This window comes from Salmo salar, chromosome ssa06, assembly GCF_905237065.1.
Source record: "Salmo salar chromosome ssa06, Ssal_v3.1, whole genome shotgun sequence".
Lineage (NCBI taxonomy): Eukaryota > Metazoa > Chordata > Actinopteri > Salmoniformes > Salmonidae > Salmo > Salmo salar.
The window spans coordinates 35,079,527-35,095,721 of record NC_059447.1 but is presented as its reverse complement, the minus strand read 5'-3'; the positions used below and the strand labels follow the sequence as shown (position 1 = coordinate 35,095,721).

The 16,195-nt window shown below is 42.5% G+C and overlaps 3 protein-coding genes and 1 non-coding gene across 4 annotated transcripts; 1 reads left to right on the top strand and 3 right to left on the bottom strand.

The window, feature by feature from the left end:
- Nucleotides 1-27: 27 nt before the first annotated feature.
- Nucleotides 28-2,652, top strand: LOC106607109 (NADH dehydrogenase [ubiquinone] 1 alpha subcomplex subunit 6). The gene is made up of 3 exons (XM_014203712.2): nt 28-232; nt 2,058-2,173; nt 2,435-2,652. Exons 1-3 carry the CDS (start codon nt 94-96, stop codon nt 2,564-2,566), a joined length of 387 nt encoding a protein of 128 aa, XP_014059187.1. The 5' UTR covers nt 28-93; the 3' UTR covers nt 2,567-2,652.
- A 350-nt stretch (nt 2,653-3,002) lies between these two features.
- smdt1b (single-pass membrane protein with aspartate-rich tail 1b) lies at nt 3,003-4,409 on the bottom strand. Its single transcript, XM_014203713.2, has 2 exons — nt 4,150-4,409; nt 3,003-3,777 (listed from the first exon to the last, which is right to left on the bottom strand). Exons 1-2 carry the CDS (start codon nt 4,309-4,311, stop codon nt 3,640-3,642), a joined length of 300 nt encoding a protein of 99 aa, XP_014059188.1. The 5' UTR covers nt 4,312-4,409; the 3' UTR covers nt 3,003-3,639.
- A 101-nt stretch (nt 4,410-4,510) lies between these two features.
- On the bottom strand, nt 4,511-11,849 carry LOC106607108 (protein FAM234B). Its single transcript, XM_014203711.2, has 12 exons — nt 11,722-11,849; nt 10,087-10,635; nt 9,556-9,678; nt 9,049-9,300; nt 8,801-8,916; nt 8,454-8,613; nt 8,215-8,353; nt 7,936-8,136; nt 7,421-7,502; nt 7,155-7,319; nt 6,195-6,315; nt 4,511-6,088 (listed from the first exon to the last, which is right to left on the bottom strand). The coding sequence occupies exons 1-12, from the start codon at nt 11,756-11,758 to the stop codon at nt 5,859-5,861; spliced, it is 2,175 nt and encodes a 724-aa protein (XP_014059186.2). The 5' UTR covers nt 11,759-11,849; the 3' UTR covers nt 4,511-5,858.
- A 3,626-nt stretch (nt 11,850-15,475) lies between these two features.
- On the bottom strand, nt 15,476-15,630 carry LOC123743583 (U12 minor spliceosomal RNA). Its single transcript, XR_006770439.1, has one exon. It is a non-coding gene; the product is annotated as a U12 minor spliceosomal RNA (small nuclear RNA).
- Nucleotides 15,631-16,195: the final 565 nt, after the last annotated feature.

Sequence of the window (16,195 nt, the reverse complement as noted above, 5' to 3'; positions counted from 1 at the left end):
TGTCCCCCTCCTCGCTAGGTGGCAGCACTAATATATGTTTCAAATCAGATTTATAAACAATACTAACTAGAGAAGAAGATAAAAGAAACAAACATGGCGTCCAGTGCGGCGACCCGGACAGCCGCTGGTGCTGCTAAAGTTGTCAAACCGATTTTCAGCAGGGATCTGGATGAAGCCAAGCGCCGAGTTCGGGAACTGTATCGTGCCTGGTACAGAGAGGTTCCAAACACAGGTAAAACAAGCGCTCCCTTTGTATCAGATCCTCACGAGCCGGATCCCAGCGTCAAGGTCGTGTTAATACAGCTAGCTAACGTTAACTAGCTGTAAGGCACACTCTAGCTGCATATTTATTTAGCTCATTGGCTACTTCTCTTGTCGATTTAAGTAAGCTAACATATACTTTCAATCTAGGGCCAGACTTAGCTAACGCGATGCAACCACACCGAACAAAAATATAAATTGCAACATGTAAAGTGTTGGTCCCATGTTTCATGAACTGAAATAAAAGATCCCAGAAATGTAACACAAATTTGTTTACGTCCATGTTAGTGAGAATTTCTCCTTTGCCAAGATGGTCCATCCACCTGACAGGTCAAGAAGGTGATTAAACAGCATGATCATTACACAGGTTCACCTTGTGCTGGGGACAGCAAAAGGCCACTCTAAAATGTGCAGTTTTGTCACGCAACACAATGCCACAGATGTCTCAGATTTTGAGGGAGTGTGCAACAGAGCTGTTGTCAGAGAGTTTGTTTATTTCTCTACCATAAGTCGCCTCAAATATTGTTTTCGAGAATTTGGCTGTACGTCCAACCGGCCGCACAACCGCAGTCCACGTGTAACCACACCACACCAGCCCAGGACCTCCACATCCAGCTTCTTCAACTGCAGGATCTGAGACCAGCCACCTGGACAGCTGAGGAAACTGGGTTTGCACAACTGAAGTTTGTGCCGAAATTCTACCAGAAACTGTCCCAGGGAAGCTCATCTGTGTGCTTGTCGTCCTCACCAGGGTCTTGAGTTCTGCGCTGTAACCGACTTCAGTAGGCATATGCTCACCTTTGATGGCCACTGGCACACTGGAGAAGTGTGCTCTTCACGGACGAATCCCAGAATCCCAGTACCGGGCAGATGGCAAACAGTGTGTATGTATGGCGTCGTGTGGGAGAGCAGTTTGCTGATGTCACCAATGTGAAGAGTGCCTCTTGGTGGGGTTATGGTGTGGGCAGGCATAAGCTACGGACACTGAACACAAATGCATTTTTATCGATGGCAATTTGTTTGGACCGTGATGAGATCCTGTCGTGCCATTCATCCACTGCCATCACCTCATGTTTCCGCATGATAATGCACTGCCCCATGTCGCAAGGATCTGTACACAATTCCTGAAAGCTGAAAATGTCCCAGTTCTTCCATGGTCTACATACTCACCAGACATATCACCCGTTGAGCATGTTTGGGATGCGCTGGTGTACGACAGCGTGTTCCAGTTCTCACCAATATCCAGAAACTTCGCAAAGCCATTGAGGAGTGGGACAACATTCCAAAAGCCACAATCAACAGCCTGATCAACTCTGTGAAGATGTCGTGCTGCATGAGGCAAATGGTAGTCACTCCAGATACTCACTGTTTTTCTGATCCACATCCCAACTTTATTTGAATTCTTTTTCATTTTAAAGGTGTCTGTGACCAACAGATGCATGTCTGTATTCCCAGTCATGTGAAATCCATAAATTACGGCCTAATTTATAACAATTGGCTGATTTCCTTATATGAAAAATCTTTGAAATTGTGGCATGTTGCGGTTTATACTTTTGTTCAGCGTACTAGCTAAAGCTACATAGATAGTCGATGAGCTAGCTAGCTAGTTTATCGTCATTAACCACTTTTTACTTTTATGAATGGACGGTACAATACACATCCTACATTTGCAGATAGGCCACATGATTAGCAATTTGATAAGTAGGGAGTGTGATAAGTAAATGCATTAATATGTGCATTTCTTTGAGCTTGTTGTGGGAATTTTATAGGATGACATCTTGTGTTTTGTCCCACAGTGACTACCTTTCAGCTGGACATCACAGCTCGCCAGGGAACAGACAAAGTGAGGGAGATGTTTGACAGGAACAAGCACGTCAATGACCCCCGTGTGATTGACATGCTTGTCATTAAGGTTAGTCTACTCTGCTCCCCAGTCATTTTGCTCTCATGCAGTTAGCCTAGTTTCTTAGTGGCACGGTGGGTTAGTGTTATACTGCCAGACCGAGATACAAACTGTCTAGATAACTGGGATGTCATGCTCTACATCATTTTACATGTGACACATCCAAATCGTTCAAAGAAAACAACTTTGACGGGAATATTTACAAAGCTCACTGGTCACGTATCAAGTGTAGTGAGTGATGTTTTCTTTGCATACTTTTGGTTACAATAGGGTAAGATGGAGCTGCAGGAGACCATCAATGTCTGGAAGCAGAAGACTCACATTATGCGGTATTTCCATGAGACGGAGGTACCACGCCCTGCGGACTTTCTGTCCAGATTTTATGTTGGACATGACAATTGAACTGCTCCCTGTACTTTCCACCCTGTTTTGTCCAGTGTAACAGAGGCTTCCCCTTATTGAACTGTAAATATACACATAATACCCAATCTTGTCAAGTCCTCATTGTACAATGTTTTTACATTTTGTGAAAACAGTCATGGGACTGTTACTTCCCAATTGAAGTTAGAAGGCTCTCCTTGTGCATTGCAAAGCTATTTCTCTGCGTTGCCACAGTACAGATGCTTTAATGTGATACAGAAGTGTTTGTGCAAACTAGCCGTTATGATCACCAAGTTCAGAAGATGGATGCTGAGACCATTGCTCATACCAAAGAATGTCAGTATGGTTGTCATGGACCCTGTGTTTACCCTGAACCCACTCGAATGCAATAAGTCAGTTATTAGTTGATAAGCCTCTGAATAGTTTGTGAATTATCGTGAATGACATGCCACTGGAGGACATTACATATAGGTCGACTTTATTAGATCAGTTCATCAAAAACAAATGTAACAGGTTGGAATAAAAAGCACCAAAGGTTAACCTATATCAGAAACCAGATAAATAGGAACACCTATGCAGGACTGTCACCTGATTAAGGCCTTCCCAAATAATTCAATATCCCCAGAATGACTGAAAACAGAACAAATATTTCCAGCAATTTAGACGATATCACTGGCTAAATCAAAAGCAACTTCAACTGATCCAAGGGTTTCCTCTTGCACATTGATTTATTTTATTTAGTAAGACTTATCTGTGCAGGTAAACGTTATCACTAGGGAGGAATTAGTTCTATCACTTCTCTAAAACAGCTCTGTATCCAGGCAGGCACACATCACAATGGATGGGGAGGGAAGCACCAGAAAGGCTTTGATGAGTTTGAGATCCTCAAGTCTTTTCAGCTGTCACACGTCTTCCCATTGTCTGAGTGGCGACACATTACCCTCTGAGGGAGAACACAGTAGAACACAGTAATAGGCCTCACCTTCCCTGAGGTCAAATGTCATCTTTATTGCTTATATGTTAAGAGACCAATTTTCTAAAGTTGATTTTTATTGATCATTATACATACATACCCAGGTCATATGTTGGAGCATTCAGTCATCATCGTCATCATCCTCAGGGACGAAGATGTCATGCTCTTCCAGCAGCGCAGCAAAGTTCTTGCTGATCAGAGTTCCGACGTACAGGAAGGGGATCACAACCACAGCAATCCGGAAAAGGCCAAATGAGGTCTGGATAATTGTCAACAATTCCATCACAAAAACATATCTATGTTAGCCTGAAATGCTGTGTGAATTTATACACAATGACAACCAGGATAAAATAAAAAATGAATGTCAAATAATTTACAACATGATGCATGCTTTACACATTTAAACATGTATTTATTTATAACACATCCAGTGAAATGGAGAGGTGTAGGCTCACAGAGATCCTACCTGAGATGAAACATTCCTATTAAATTAATTAAGTTATAAGATATAATTACAAATCTTGCCTGGCCATTTTTTCATGCACAAATACCTTTCAGGCACCTTCACTAAATCCCCCCCCTCTTTCATTTCATAAATGACCTGCGCATATTTTCACAAGAGAGCACTCACCTTCTTGGGTTTTGGCAAAATACCACCTGATGCTGAGTACACAACTGTTCGGTACTGAGATAGTGCCTCTCCGAAACCATTAGCATAAAACCCAGAAAATGTTGGTACACGACTGTTTTTCAACACCGACAGTCCGGCCTGACGAACCAAGACCGACGCCATCTTCCAAGCCTTTGACGCACGTATCAATGCGGAGAGATCATTTTGGATGCACCCAAGCACCGCCCCTGAGCCTGCGCCCTCCTTTTACTCGAATATTTCTCATGATTAATTAACAGTGTTTTTATGTTAATCTATTGCGAACGGAGCTGAATCCGTAGTACAGCTGTAGTACAAAACACAAAAGTTGTAGCAGCGAGAATTGCAGCAGTACATTTATTTATTCATGTGATCTGTAAATGTTTTCTAGTATTTCAGCAATATTAATATTTACAAGTACCAATAGCAATAAGATGCACAGTTACCACACATGGCACTCAGTAATAATGTATCATCACTACAATAGTTATTAAGGAAATGTAAACCTTTCAGTAAGTAGCATATCAATAAATACTGTAGGCGAGAGTGGGGTAAACTGAGCCATAAGGTTACATTAGCCACCCCTTGTTTCTAAGAAACCATACAACAACATTAATCATGTGACTAAGTAGCAGAGGCAAACAAGGTCTTATCTGAAGTCAGTCTGAGCTTGCAAAACATATCAAGAATCTCACAGACCAGTTTCATGGGCTTAGTACACAATTGTTTATATATTTTTTTGCATTCATGGGCTATGTAGCCTCATGCAGAGAACTTGCCTATGAATTGGCACATGGAAATGACATCCCTGTCGCTGACAACTGGTCAAGAAATGGAAGTGTTAATGATATTGAATAGAGTGATCTATATCTGATTGTAGGCATACATTTCAGATATACAACATACCACACCCCATTCCATGAATTAAACTTTGACCTACCAGCACCCACTTACCCCAAGGCAGCTCAACCTACCCTGTCCCCTATGCATACCCGGGGTAAGTTGTGCCAAGAAACCACTTTTTTTTAAATGAGCTGTTTTCAAAACTTAAATGTTTACATGAATTCTGATTATTTTCAGGGATACACAACATCCTGAAATATATGTAGATGTCAATGTTGGAACAAATACTGTATTTTTCTTGATGTAGTGATGTTGAATGTAAAAAAATGGCTCAGCATACCCCACTCTCCCCCACAGCCAAAATATGTACAGACCCCCTTTACATAACTGGGTAATTCTGCTTGAACACAGACCTCAATTGCTTGATCTCCAGAAGTATCTTCTATGTACTTACTTACATATTTTGATTTCCATTCACCCCAAACAAGGTAAATAGTCATTGATATATTAAATTCAATATTCAATAAAAAGGACATGTCATAAATAAATAAGTCAACTCATAATATATACACATATAACAGAAATACAGCAAAATAAATATTTTTCAGCAAGTGAGATGAGTAATAATAGAAATTAAAATCGTACTTTGGACAAAAGTGGAAATGTAAACAGCTTGAGATAAATCTCCTTCACTTGGTGTGTATCATAGTGTTTCACAGGTTTGGTCCTGCCAGTGGTTTCCCTCTGATCATGTAGAACCAGCGAGTGAAACTACACAGACACCACAAACATCATGTCATATAAAGCATATTCTGGACATACTTAGCTATGTTCCCTCCCCTTTTTACCTAATGGTTTTTGAAGGTGAGATGCCTGAAGAACTTGTTTATCTCAAATACTCCAGGTCTGACTGGTACCCCTGCGGTGCTGCTCTCTCCCAGCCTCACAATCTGTCCAGCAGTGATTGCTGCCCTGAGGCTCATGCTCTTCACCACCCGCGACCCAGGCCCCAGGCCAGAGGTAGGCCGGGAGGACACAGTAATGTAGGAGGCATCTTTCTGCGGCTCCTGGTAACTCACTAAGACAGAGAAAAGTGGAGAAACAGTTGATCAGCAGTGCTACTAACAACAGCCATAATCATATGCACAATTATAAAATAATAAATACAGCACAGCACGCATCACCTGCAGCAGTAAGAATGGTGTCTGTGGTGCTGGCGAGCTCCAGAAGGATTGTGGGATATGCAGGATGTAACATGTACAGCTTTCGGATGACTGGCATGGCTTGAACCGCCCCTGGTGCCACCTGTTAACAGAGCAAGATTTAAAATAGATTTCAGCTACTGATCTCCATAGTACGACAGGCACAAATATGTAATCCTTTACCTATTGGGTTGGGGTTAATTCCACAAATTACAGGAGAGACCAAAAGGGACTTTCTATCTTCCGACTGCCAACCTGAACAGTGACTATTAACATTCTGTCAGCAGGGTTCGGGGTTAATTCAATTCTAATTCAATTCTCTCTTCCTGTAAATTCAATTTAATTCAATAAAAATTCAATTTCAGTCAATTATCCAAAGCGTCTGCTAAATGACTACGGTCAGTCTTTGAATTCAGAGATAATTCAATTCCTCTCAATTCCAATGCTAGGTAAATTCCAAGAATTGAATTCCCAATTGAATATTATCCCCAACAATTCCACAAATTTTTTTTTTAAATTAAATTCCCTCAGGCTTTCAGGCTCATCACATCCATGTTCATATAGCCTAGTTATACTGGAAATATAGAAATACAAGTTTAAAAGATTTTAAACAAATCCTGCAGTACATTTTTCAATACTAACTGCATTAATTCCATTAACTGGAAAATGTACAAATATTAAATTCCAAAACATTTTTACAATTCTAATTCAAACAGTTCAAAGTTTAATTCCAATTCCATAACTTGATGATTGTTGAATTCGAATTGAATTCAACATAAATTCTCCACTTCATGAGTGAATTCAAATATTTAATTGGAATTTCAAATTAAATTGGAATTGACCCCAACCCTTGTGCCTATACCACTGAAGGATGAACCAACATAACACGTTCTCATAGAAAATGTATTCCTGCTCCTTATAAGGATTCAACAAGGGACTCACAGTTGTCTTGGTGAGGTTCTTTGATGGTCTGACAGGGTCACCGGCCCAGAAAAGGAAAGCTGATTGACCAGATGTCATGATTGAAGTACCTTCCAGGTCAAGGCGTGGACAAATAAACTCTGTCTCCCACAGACTACGCCCACTGGCTCCATCAACCACCTGAACCTAAGATCACAGAGAGATGGATGGTCATCTTTGTAAATATGTACAACTGTCTGAGAAGTATAATAGATATAGGTGTAAGTGTTTGTAGAAGGAGATTATACTTTTCTCATTCTAGGGGCCCCAGACTTCTGTATGAGGAGATCTGGGATTCCATCATCGTTGAATTGGCCTGGTGCTGGACGACTGAGACAATGAAAAATGATTCAGGTTATTTTAGCTTTATAACTTTATAGGGCAGGGGTTTTCAAACCTCTCCGTCGGGGATCCCCAGTCGTTCCATATATTTGAACTATTCTAGAGCTAGCACACCTGATTCAACTTGTCAGCTAATTACCAAGCCTTGATTAGGTCATGTATTTGAGCTACTTCAGGGCTACAACTAAATTGTGAAACTTCTGGGGGTCCCCGAGGAGAGGTTTGAAAACCACTGTTATAAGGTATTACTTTACTTTATAGTTTTATATATTGATATTGATTACTGCATTGTTGGGAAAAGAGCTTGCAAGAAATGCACTTGTGCACGTGACAATAAAACTTGAAGCTATCACTTTTATGCTTAGTCATATACACCCTAATGATAAACTTCTCCATATATCATGGTGACCATATTTCCTACCTGTGTATGGCTGAGGAGGTAAGAGTCCACTCGGTGTGTGCGTCCTTCTCTCTCAGCACAGAAAGCTTGCTGGAGAGCTTGCCACACACCAGCACCCAGTCACTGCGGCTGGAGTTGAGGTTGGAGATGGAGTCCAGACTGTTGTGGTTGTTACACAAGCCAGCCACTAGGGGGACCAAGAACTCCACTTGCTCAGTTCCACTGGACAGAGAAAGTCAAACAGTCGTTCAAACACGCACTCTATTGTAATTGTGTGACCGAGCACTTTCTTAGCCTTACCCGGAGATGTGTATGAGGGAGGAGTTGGTTTTCCTAAGCTTCTCCCAGCCGGGGTCCTTCAGTCTCAGACCAGGGGATATGGGTGTTTTTCCAGTAGCCCGAGTGTAAATATCTCCCAGGGATACAGCCTCTACAGTGCCTGAGTTAGTATAGCACATACATTATCAGACATTTATTAATTTCAGATGAGAAACAGATTTTTCAAAGTCACTGTGCTTGATATAAAATGAATCCCTTACCTAGTCCAAATAGAATGTAATATGCCCCCAGCTGTGTCTGATGAAACAGGGGACCAATCAGCTTTCCAGAGACATTAAAGGTCGTGACGTTAAAGGTCACGGGATGTCCAAGCAGAGCTCCAGTCAGCCCAGACAGCAGGAGCAGTGAGAGGTCAGACACCTGAAAATAAGTTTGAGACAGTTTTATGGGAGCATTCTAGACTGACTGGAAAATGAGTGTTGTTAACACAGTGACTCGAAGATTTGGGAGTATGGTCTATATTGTAATAATAATATGATTTATATAGTAACAATTGTTTTATTACAGCAATAAATATGTATCGGTGCCAAGCCAGAGATTGTCATACCTGGTCAGCAGGTAAAGTGGCAATCAGCAAGTCAGGAACAGAGTCACCTTGGAGATCTGTCAGGGAAACTGCCTGGGACTGGATCTCCCCTGGTGCTACCGACCACAGCTTCTTCCCTGAGGAGGGAAATACAATAGGTTACTCCTTACTGAACATTAAACTATTAACTTCAACACATTATTAATACATCTACACAACTGCTAAAATGTTCCATTAAAAGCCATCATTTTCTGTGGTTGTTGTCTGACCTGTGGTGCCGTTGACAGCAGTGAGGTGTGCAGACTCGATGAGCAGACAAACGGGGCCACTAGCTCTGTCTCTCTGGCCAGACAGGGGAACGGCGCTGTTGGGGAGGGCTCTGAGGGCAGCGCCCCCTGCTGGCAGTGGTGATGGGTGGGCTTCGTACTGCAGCCCACACTGGATGGACTCCACAGGTTCCCTGAGGACCCTCCTCCAAAGCACCTCACCACTGAATGCAGATAGGGCCACCACACTGTACTCTGGGAGAGACAGAGAGGGAGAAAGAGAAGGGGGTAAAGGTGGGTGGGGTTTATTACGTGTGGCAAATTGTGTGTTCTCAGCAGTTTACTGGGACTAGCAGGATTAGATATGGAGATGAATATTACATAATCACTGGTAGATTTTTATGGTGTACAGTGAGGAGGTGGGATTGAGAGAGAATAACGCCTAAAAATGAGGGTTCAAAATGTCCTCTTCGTTACTACGACAATGTCCCTTGCTGTTTCCATAGATACCTTTGTTGTTCCCCACAGAACGGGAGAGATGGGTATTGTTGCTCTTTTGAGTGACTCCTATTAGCACATCCTCAACTGAGTCATTGTCAACATCCCACAGTGCAAGAGGAGGTGGGGTAACACCTAAAGAAGAAGAAAAACACTGTTACAGATAGGAACGGTTTGTAACTATTATTTACTAAACTAGACCTGCGGTTGCTTTGCTAACATGCTATTATAATAATCACGGTAATGTGTAATCATAGTAATCCAGACTGTGTAATATCCACCCCCAGACAAAGACAGTCAGCTAAATCTGAGTTTTGTGTTCTCAACTGCTTTCTCATACAGTTGACTTTATTGTAATGTTGACTGTGTGCTTATCTTAATCTAAAGCACTAGTCTACTCAGAGTCTGACCAGTCGGACCTGACCTGTAGTTTTCTCTTTCTCTGCTGTGAGAGAGGTGTATTGGTATCAGCAACCAGCAACATACAGGTAAACTGTAGTCTGTTATCATGTGTATTGTTTATACATTAGACTCCTCACTCACCTCCCACATGATCACCCAGCTCTTTCTCCCACTGCGGCCGTTTGTCCAGTTCCCCATGCTGACAAGGCACCAAAAAGGCACACAGCAGCACCACCAGCATGGCACAGACCAGAGGCACCAGGAAAAACGCTGCCCGGATGGCTCCCCTCACCTTAGCCTTCTTCCCGTCCGGGTCAGCACTGGCACTGACACCCAATCCAGGGCCACCAGAGGCCCCAAGCCCCCCTCCATCCTCTACTCCCTCATCCCTGTTTGTCTCCCTCTGGCTCCAGTACTGCATGCCCTTCTCCTCTCTCTCCTGCCTCTTTTTTCCCGGGAGCCGTTCTCTCCACTCATCGTCCTCCTCCTCTTCCTCCTCTGCCTCATCTTCATCCCCTACGAGCCTCCCTGTTCTGCTCCCTCTCAGCTCTGAGGTACCTGTACCCATGCAGTTGCCCCTCCCCAGGCCATTGCGGGGATAGTTGAGGACCAGGTCGTCCTCCTCGCTCTCGTCCTCACTGTCGGCCTGAGTGAGGGGGTCATACTCTCCAAGCTCCGAGCCCTTCTTCCCTGTGAGGGATATACACACAAAGACACGGTTAACCTTTTACTGCAGTGGGCTAAATCAGGGTCACACAGAGTGTTTCTTGGTAGTCTTAAACAAATCTACTATGAAACAAAATAATACACCTCACACACATGGTTATGGACTTTAAAAAATGAAGACACCTGCACATGGCAGATATAGAGTTGAAATGTATTACATTTTGAGTTTGCATCCCCATATTACACTTTATATACGTCACAGAAGACTGAAATATAACAAAACCATATGACATAGAAACACTGGATAATGTTTATTAATTATGACATTCTGAAAAATATGAATAACATTCCTCCCTTGAGGCCACCAGAGCTCGATTTGGTCATTTGACTGCAGGACAGAGGTCTACGGATCTGTTCCGGAAACAAGGCCCAGGTGAAAATTACAATGATCTGATAGAGCATGGTGGTGCCTGATAGAACGATAGGCATCCCAAAAGGACAGGGAAGTTACTCAAATATTGTTTATTTTAACACCAAATTAATTATTGCCTACCCTGGTCCCAGATCTGTTTGTACTCTTGCCGACTCTTGCTCATTGTTTGGCATGACAATGATTGCCAAGTTAAATGAATGACCCCCATTACATGGCCTTATTTGTAGTTATTTGTTGAACACGAGATTTAAGCAAGTAGCTAAATCCGTTAGAACATTATTGACAGTGAGCACTGAGCAATCAAGCGACTTCGATGTGGCACCTTACTGTACTGTACAGTAGTTAGCTAGTGCGCCACATAGGATTGTGAATGATGCAATGTTTTTCTATTAAAGCTTGAAAAGAAACGAAATATCAAACATTGAAAATAAGTATGGTATTTCACCTCTCAATTCTGGACTGTCATTAAACAAATAAAAACATTATTTTGTGTTATTGCAATCAACATTACTGTAACGTTAGCCACAGCTGGCTGGCTGTTATAGCTAGCTCACATGAGCTAACAGAATGACACCAAAACAACATTGAGACACGACTGGTACAAAGACTACACAACATCATTTTCACCTAATCAACCATTATATCTATTTCCCAAATAATTGCAACGCGTCTCTTACCAGGCAATTTGAGAGCACGGGACAAAGCTGCAGCCATTGCAAATTGTAACGGCGCTGTGCTGCAGAATTGACCCTCTCATCCGACGGAGGCGCTAAAGAGCTGCTCTGTGTGTGTGTGGACGTTTCGGGACTGTAGCGAGTGCATTCTGGGATACAAAGTTTTTTCTTACCAAACATAGTCGCAGAGAGGAAGAGGCTAAGTCAGTAGATGCAATTTAGCAGTGGGGTGTATTCATGAATGCCGGCCAAAGCCGGACGACGCTGGGCCAATTGTGCGCCGCCCTATGGGACTCCCAATCACAGCCGGTTGTGATACAGCCTGGAGTCGAACCAGGGTGTCTGTAGTGACACCTCAAGCACTGAGATGCAGTGCCTTAGACCGCTACGCCACTAGCAGCAAAGGGGGGACCAACTCCATATTAATGCCCATGATTTTGGAATGAGATGTTCGACGAGCAGGTGTCCACATACTTTTGGTCATTGGTATATGTTGTCGTTTTTCCTGGCTTGGCTTTCCCAGTGATTTTACCCACGCACCTCTACTGCTCTTTAGTGGTTATAACTACCAGAGATGGTTAGACTCTATACCGCCTCTGGTTATTACCCCTCCACGAAATGACTGAGAAACATAATTAACCATTTTACTGACTTTTATGGTGAATTAATGGGACCTTGTTTCATTACGGACTGGAAAGGAGGCTACAAAATACAATTTTGTAGTTGATATTATATTTCACCACGAGAGACCTTTCACATTGATTCATCTAATTTTTCCTGTGTCCAGCTCTGCATGGGAAGGTGTTTTACCACTTGGCTGTGGGAGGTCTGGTAGTGACAGTAGGATGGATGAGGGAGGCATGCGTTGAGAAAATACAGATATGGGACACTAATACAAGGCATCATACTTAGTCAAGCTCACACATGGTCAGGAAGGAAAATGATATGACAAATAATGATCAGTTAAAAATCATCACTATATCTTGCCCTTAACACCGACACACACACACACACACTGATTCACTCTGCTCTGTATGCTTCTATAACTTTATAGTGACATTTTGGTTTCAGTGTTCCTACCTTTTTGTTTGGCCTACCATGTTTTGTAAATATATATACAATACTGCCACCTCGTGGCACAAAGTTAAATGCACTCGGGTTTTGGTGGAAATTCCGGAAACAATTTATGGTCAATAACGAGGTTTCCATCGACAACAGATTTTCATGTGAATATTTTAAAATTCGTATAAAGAAAATATGCACATTTTCTCACCCGTGGTGTTTCCAAGAAACGGACTTGTTGCGGATAAAAATTTGGGCATGATGACGTATTTTAATACTTATTGGAAAGAAGCATCAACATCACCGTGCACTTTCACCACCCTGTGAAATTCATCATAAATTATTTAATCTGTAGCCTAATAAACTGCATGGTTTCCCGAGTCGTAGTGGGAGGAGCACCCACCATGTTGACATTGTGTGACTCCCAAATTTAGTTTGATATGATGGTTATTAGATCAATATTTGCGCATGAAGGCGTTTCCACAGCCATTGTACCCATAATTAATTTGACCAACAAAAAAAGATCACACCATGTAGAAAGGAACAAATGACCTGTCTGCATTTATACAATTGTACCGAAACTTCCTGTTTCCATCACAGCTTTCGGATTTTTTTCATAGGGTATGACTTTACTCATATAAAAACGGTGGATGGAAACGTAGTTATTATCTAGGTTTCCATCCAATTGGCAACAAATCAAATGTATTTATATAGCCCTTCTTACATCAGCTGATATCTCAATGTGCTGTACAGAAACCCAGCCTAAAACCCCAAACAGCAAGCAATGCAGGTGTAGAAGCACGGTGGCTAGGAAAAACTCCCTAGAAAGGCCAAAACCTAGGAAGAAACCTAGAGAGGAACCAGGCTATGAGGGGTGGCCAGTCCTCTTCTGGCTGTGCCGGATGGAGATTATAACAGAACATGGCCAAGATGTTCAAATGTTCATAAATGACCAGCATGGTCAAATAATAATAATCACAGTAGTTGTCCAGGGTGCAACAAGTCAGCACCTCAAGAGTCAGTTGGCTTTTCATAGCCGATCATTGAGAGTATCTCTACCGCTCCTGCTGTCTCTAGAGATTTGAAAACAGCAGGTCTGGGACAGGTAGCACTTCCGGTGAACAGGTCCGGGTTCCATAGCCGCAGGCAGAACAGTTGAAACTGGAGCAGCAGCACGTCCAGGTGGACTGGGGACAGCAAGGAGTCATCATGCCAGGTAGTCCCGAGACATGGTCCTAGGGCTCAGGTCCTCAGAGAGAGTGAAAGAAAGAAAGAGAGAATTAGAGAGAGCATACTTAAAATCACACAGGACCCCGTATAAGACAGGAGAAATACTCCAGATATAACAGACTGACCCTAGCCCCCCGACACATAAACTACTGCAGCATAAATACTGGAGGCTGAGACAGGAGGGGTCAGGAGACACTGTGGCCCCATCCGATGATACCCCCGGACAGGGCCAAACAGGAAGGATATAACCCCACCCACTTTGCCAAAGCACAGCCCCCACACCACTAGAGGGATACCTTCAACCACCAACTTACCATCCTGAGACAAGGCCGAGTATAGCCCACAAAGATCTCTGCCACGGCACAACCCAAGGGGGGGCGCCAACCCAGACAGGAAGACCACGTCAGTGACTCAACCCACTCAAGTGACGCACCCCTCCTAGGGACGGCATGGAAGAACACCAATAAGCCAGTGACTCAACCCCGGTAATAGGGTTAGAGGCAGAGAATCCCAGTGGAGAGAGGGGAACCTGCCAGGCAGACAGCAACAGATGTATATATTCCCAAATCAGCATAAGTGAGTATATTTCCACCAAACTGACTTGTTGAACATTAAAATCAGAACGTGATAATGTAGTGCACACAACATTAACTTTTTATGTACCTGCTACAAGACCATGGTGCTTGCCTACGGAGCTGTGAGGGGAACGGCACGTCAGTACCTTCAGGCTCTGATCAGTCCCTACACCCAAAGAAGGGCACTGCGTTCATCCACCTCTGGCCTGCTCGCCTCCCTACCTCTGCGGAAGCACAGTTCCCGCTCAGCCCAGTCAAAACTGTTCGCTGCTCTGGCACCCCAATGGTGGAACAAGCTCCCTCACGACGCCAGGACAGCGGAGTCAATCACCACCTTCCGGAGACACCTGAAACCCCACCTCTTTAAGGAATACCTGGGATAGGATTAAGTAAGCCTTCTAACCCTCCCCCCAAAAAGATATAGATGTACTATTGTAAAGTGGTTGTTCCACTGGATATCATAAGGTGAAGGCACCAATTTGTAAGTCGCTCTAGATAAGAGCGTCTGCTAAATGACTAAATGTAATTGTAAAATAAAAATCTAAAGTTCAATGTGTTTTCATCGCATTTTCAACTACAAATAATTTTGTCACTAAAACTGTTTGTTAAATAGCAAATGTGCCTACTCTGTCTTAATTTTTTTTTAATGATACAGTATGACATTACCCGCATAAAAACTGCTGATGGAACGTGGTTAGAGAAATAGAAGGCAGAGATGTTCTTTATGTTGAAAAAGGTTTTGGAGAAGGTGCAGTAAGTACTATTATAGATTCCTGACATTCTATTTTTCTGAAATTGTACGTTACAATCATGGAAAATATAATTCCATTCTGGTTCTGTGTAACCTTGTGTCAGTATCCTGAAAGAGGTTCATATTTTACATTAGAGGTCGGGCAGATCCATGTCCCGCAAGGCATCTCACAAAGTAGGTGAGTCACCTAAACAGGCGGACCTGTACCCGTTCAAAAATTGATCTCGCAAATCTAGGCGAGGACACGGGCGTCACCCCGCGTCGTTATTTTCCTTACTCATCAGTTTAAGGCATAACCAATCGATGGTCGAGGGCATTACCTACCTCTGTGTGCAGACTATTACACTCATGGTGTTTACCATTGGCGTTCACTTCAAAAAGTATAAACCTACAGTTGCATTTTATTTTCTGAGCGCATTATGTGATACATAATTGTACGTTTTCATTCCTGAATTTAGTCAGGTAAAATATAGCTTTTCTACGCGATTTTACTTATTTACACTGGTTTCAAGCGATTTGGAGCGCAAAGGTTGATGGGAAAGTTAAAACGTTTCTTTTACCCCCGGCATTTTTTTTTTTACTTCGTGAAGAGCAATCGATACCAGAGGTCTCTAAGGCTGTGCAATTTATTTATATTTGTTTATGTTTTATGTTAAAAGTATCATGTTTTGTTAATTGATAATGACCAATTGCATTGATGTGATCATTGACACTTCACATAACCTAATAGGCCTTTAAAACCATATAAAATATGAATTTCTCTTAAAATAATACACTCTGGTTTTTAGATCTTGCTAAAACAAATGTAAGAGTAAAATAGATCTGTATTGGTATTTCAAACAACATATATTTAAATTGT

Coding starts and splice junctions, on each gene's coding strand:
- LOC106607109 (XM_014203712.2), top strand. CDS start 94: ATGGCGTCCAGTGCGGCGACCCGGACAGCCGCTGGTGCTGCTAAAGTT. Junction 233..2,057: donor CAGAGAGGTTCCAAACACAG/GTAAAACAAGCG, acceptor TTTGTCCCACAG/TGACTACCTTTCAGCTGGAC. Junction 2,174..2,434: donor TTGACATGCTTGTCATTAAG/GTTAGTCTACTC, acceptor TGGTTACAATAG/GGTAAGATGGAGCTGCAGGA.
- smdt1b (XM_014203713.2), bottom strand. CDS start 4,311: ATGGCGTCGGTCTTGGTTCGTCAGGCCGGACTGTCGGTGTTGAAAAAC. Junction 3,778..4,149: donor TTTTGCCAAAACCCAAGAAG/GTGAGTGCTCTC, acceptor ACAATTATCCAG/ACCTCATTTGGCCTTTTCCG.
- LOC106607108 (XM_014203711.2), bottom strand. CDS start 11,758: ATGGCTGCAGCTTTGTCCCGTGCTCTCAAATTGCCTG. Junction 9,679..10,086: donor GCTGGGTGATCATGTGGGAG/GTGAGTGAGGAG, acceptor CTTCTTCTTTAG/GTGTTACCCCACCTCCTCTT. Junction 8,614..8,800: donor CCACTTTACCTGCTGACCAG/GTATGACAATCT, acceptor ACTTATTTTCAG/GTGTCTGACCTCTCACTGCT.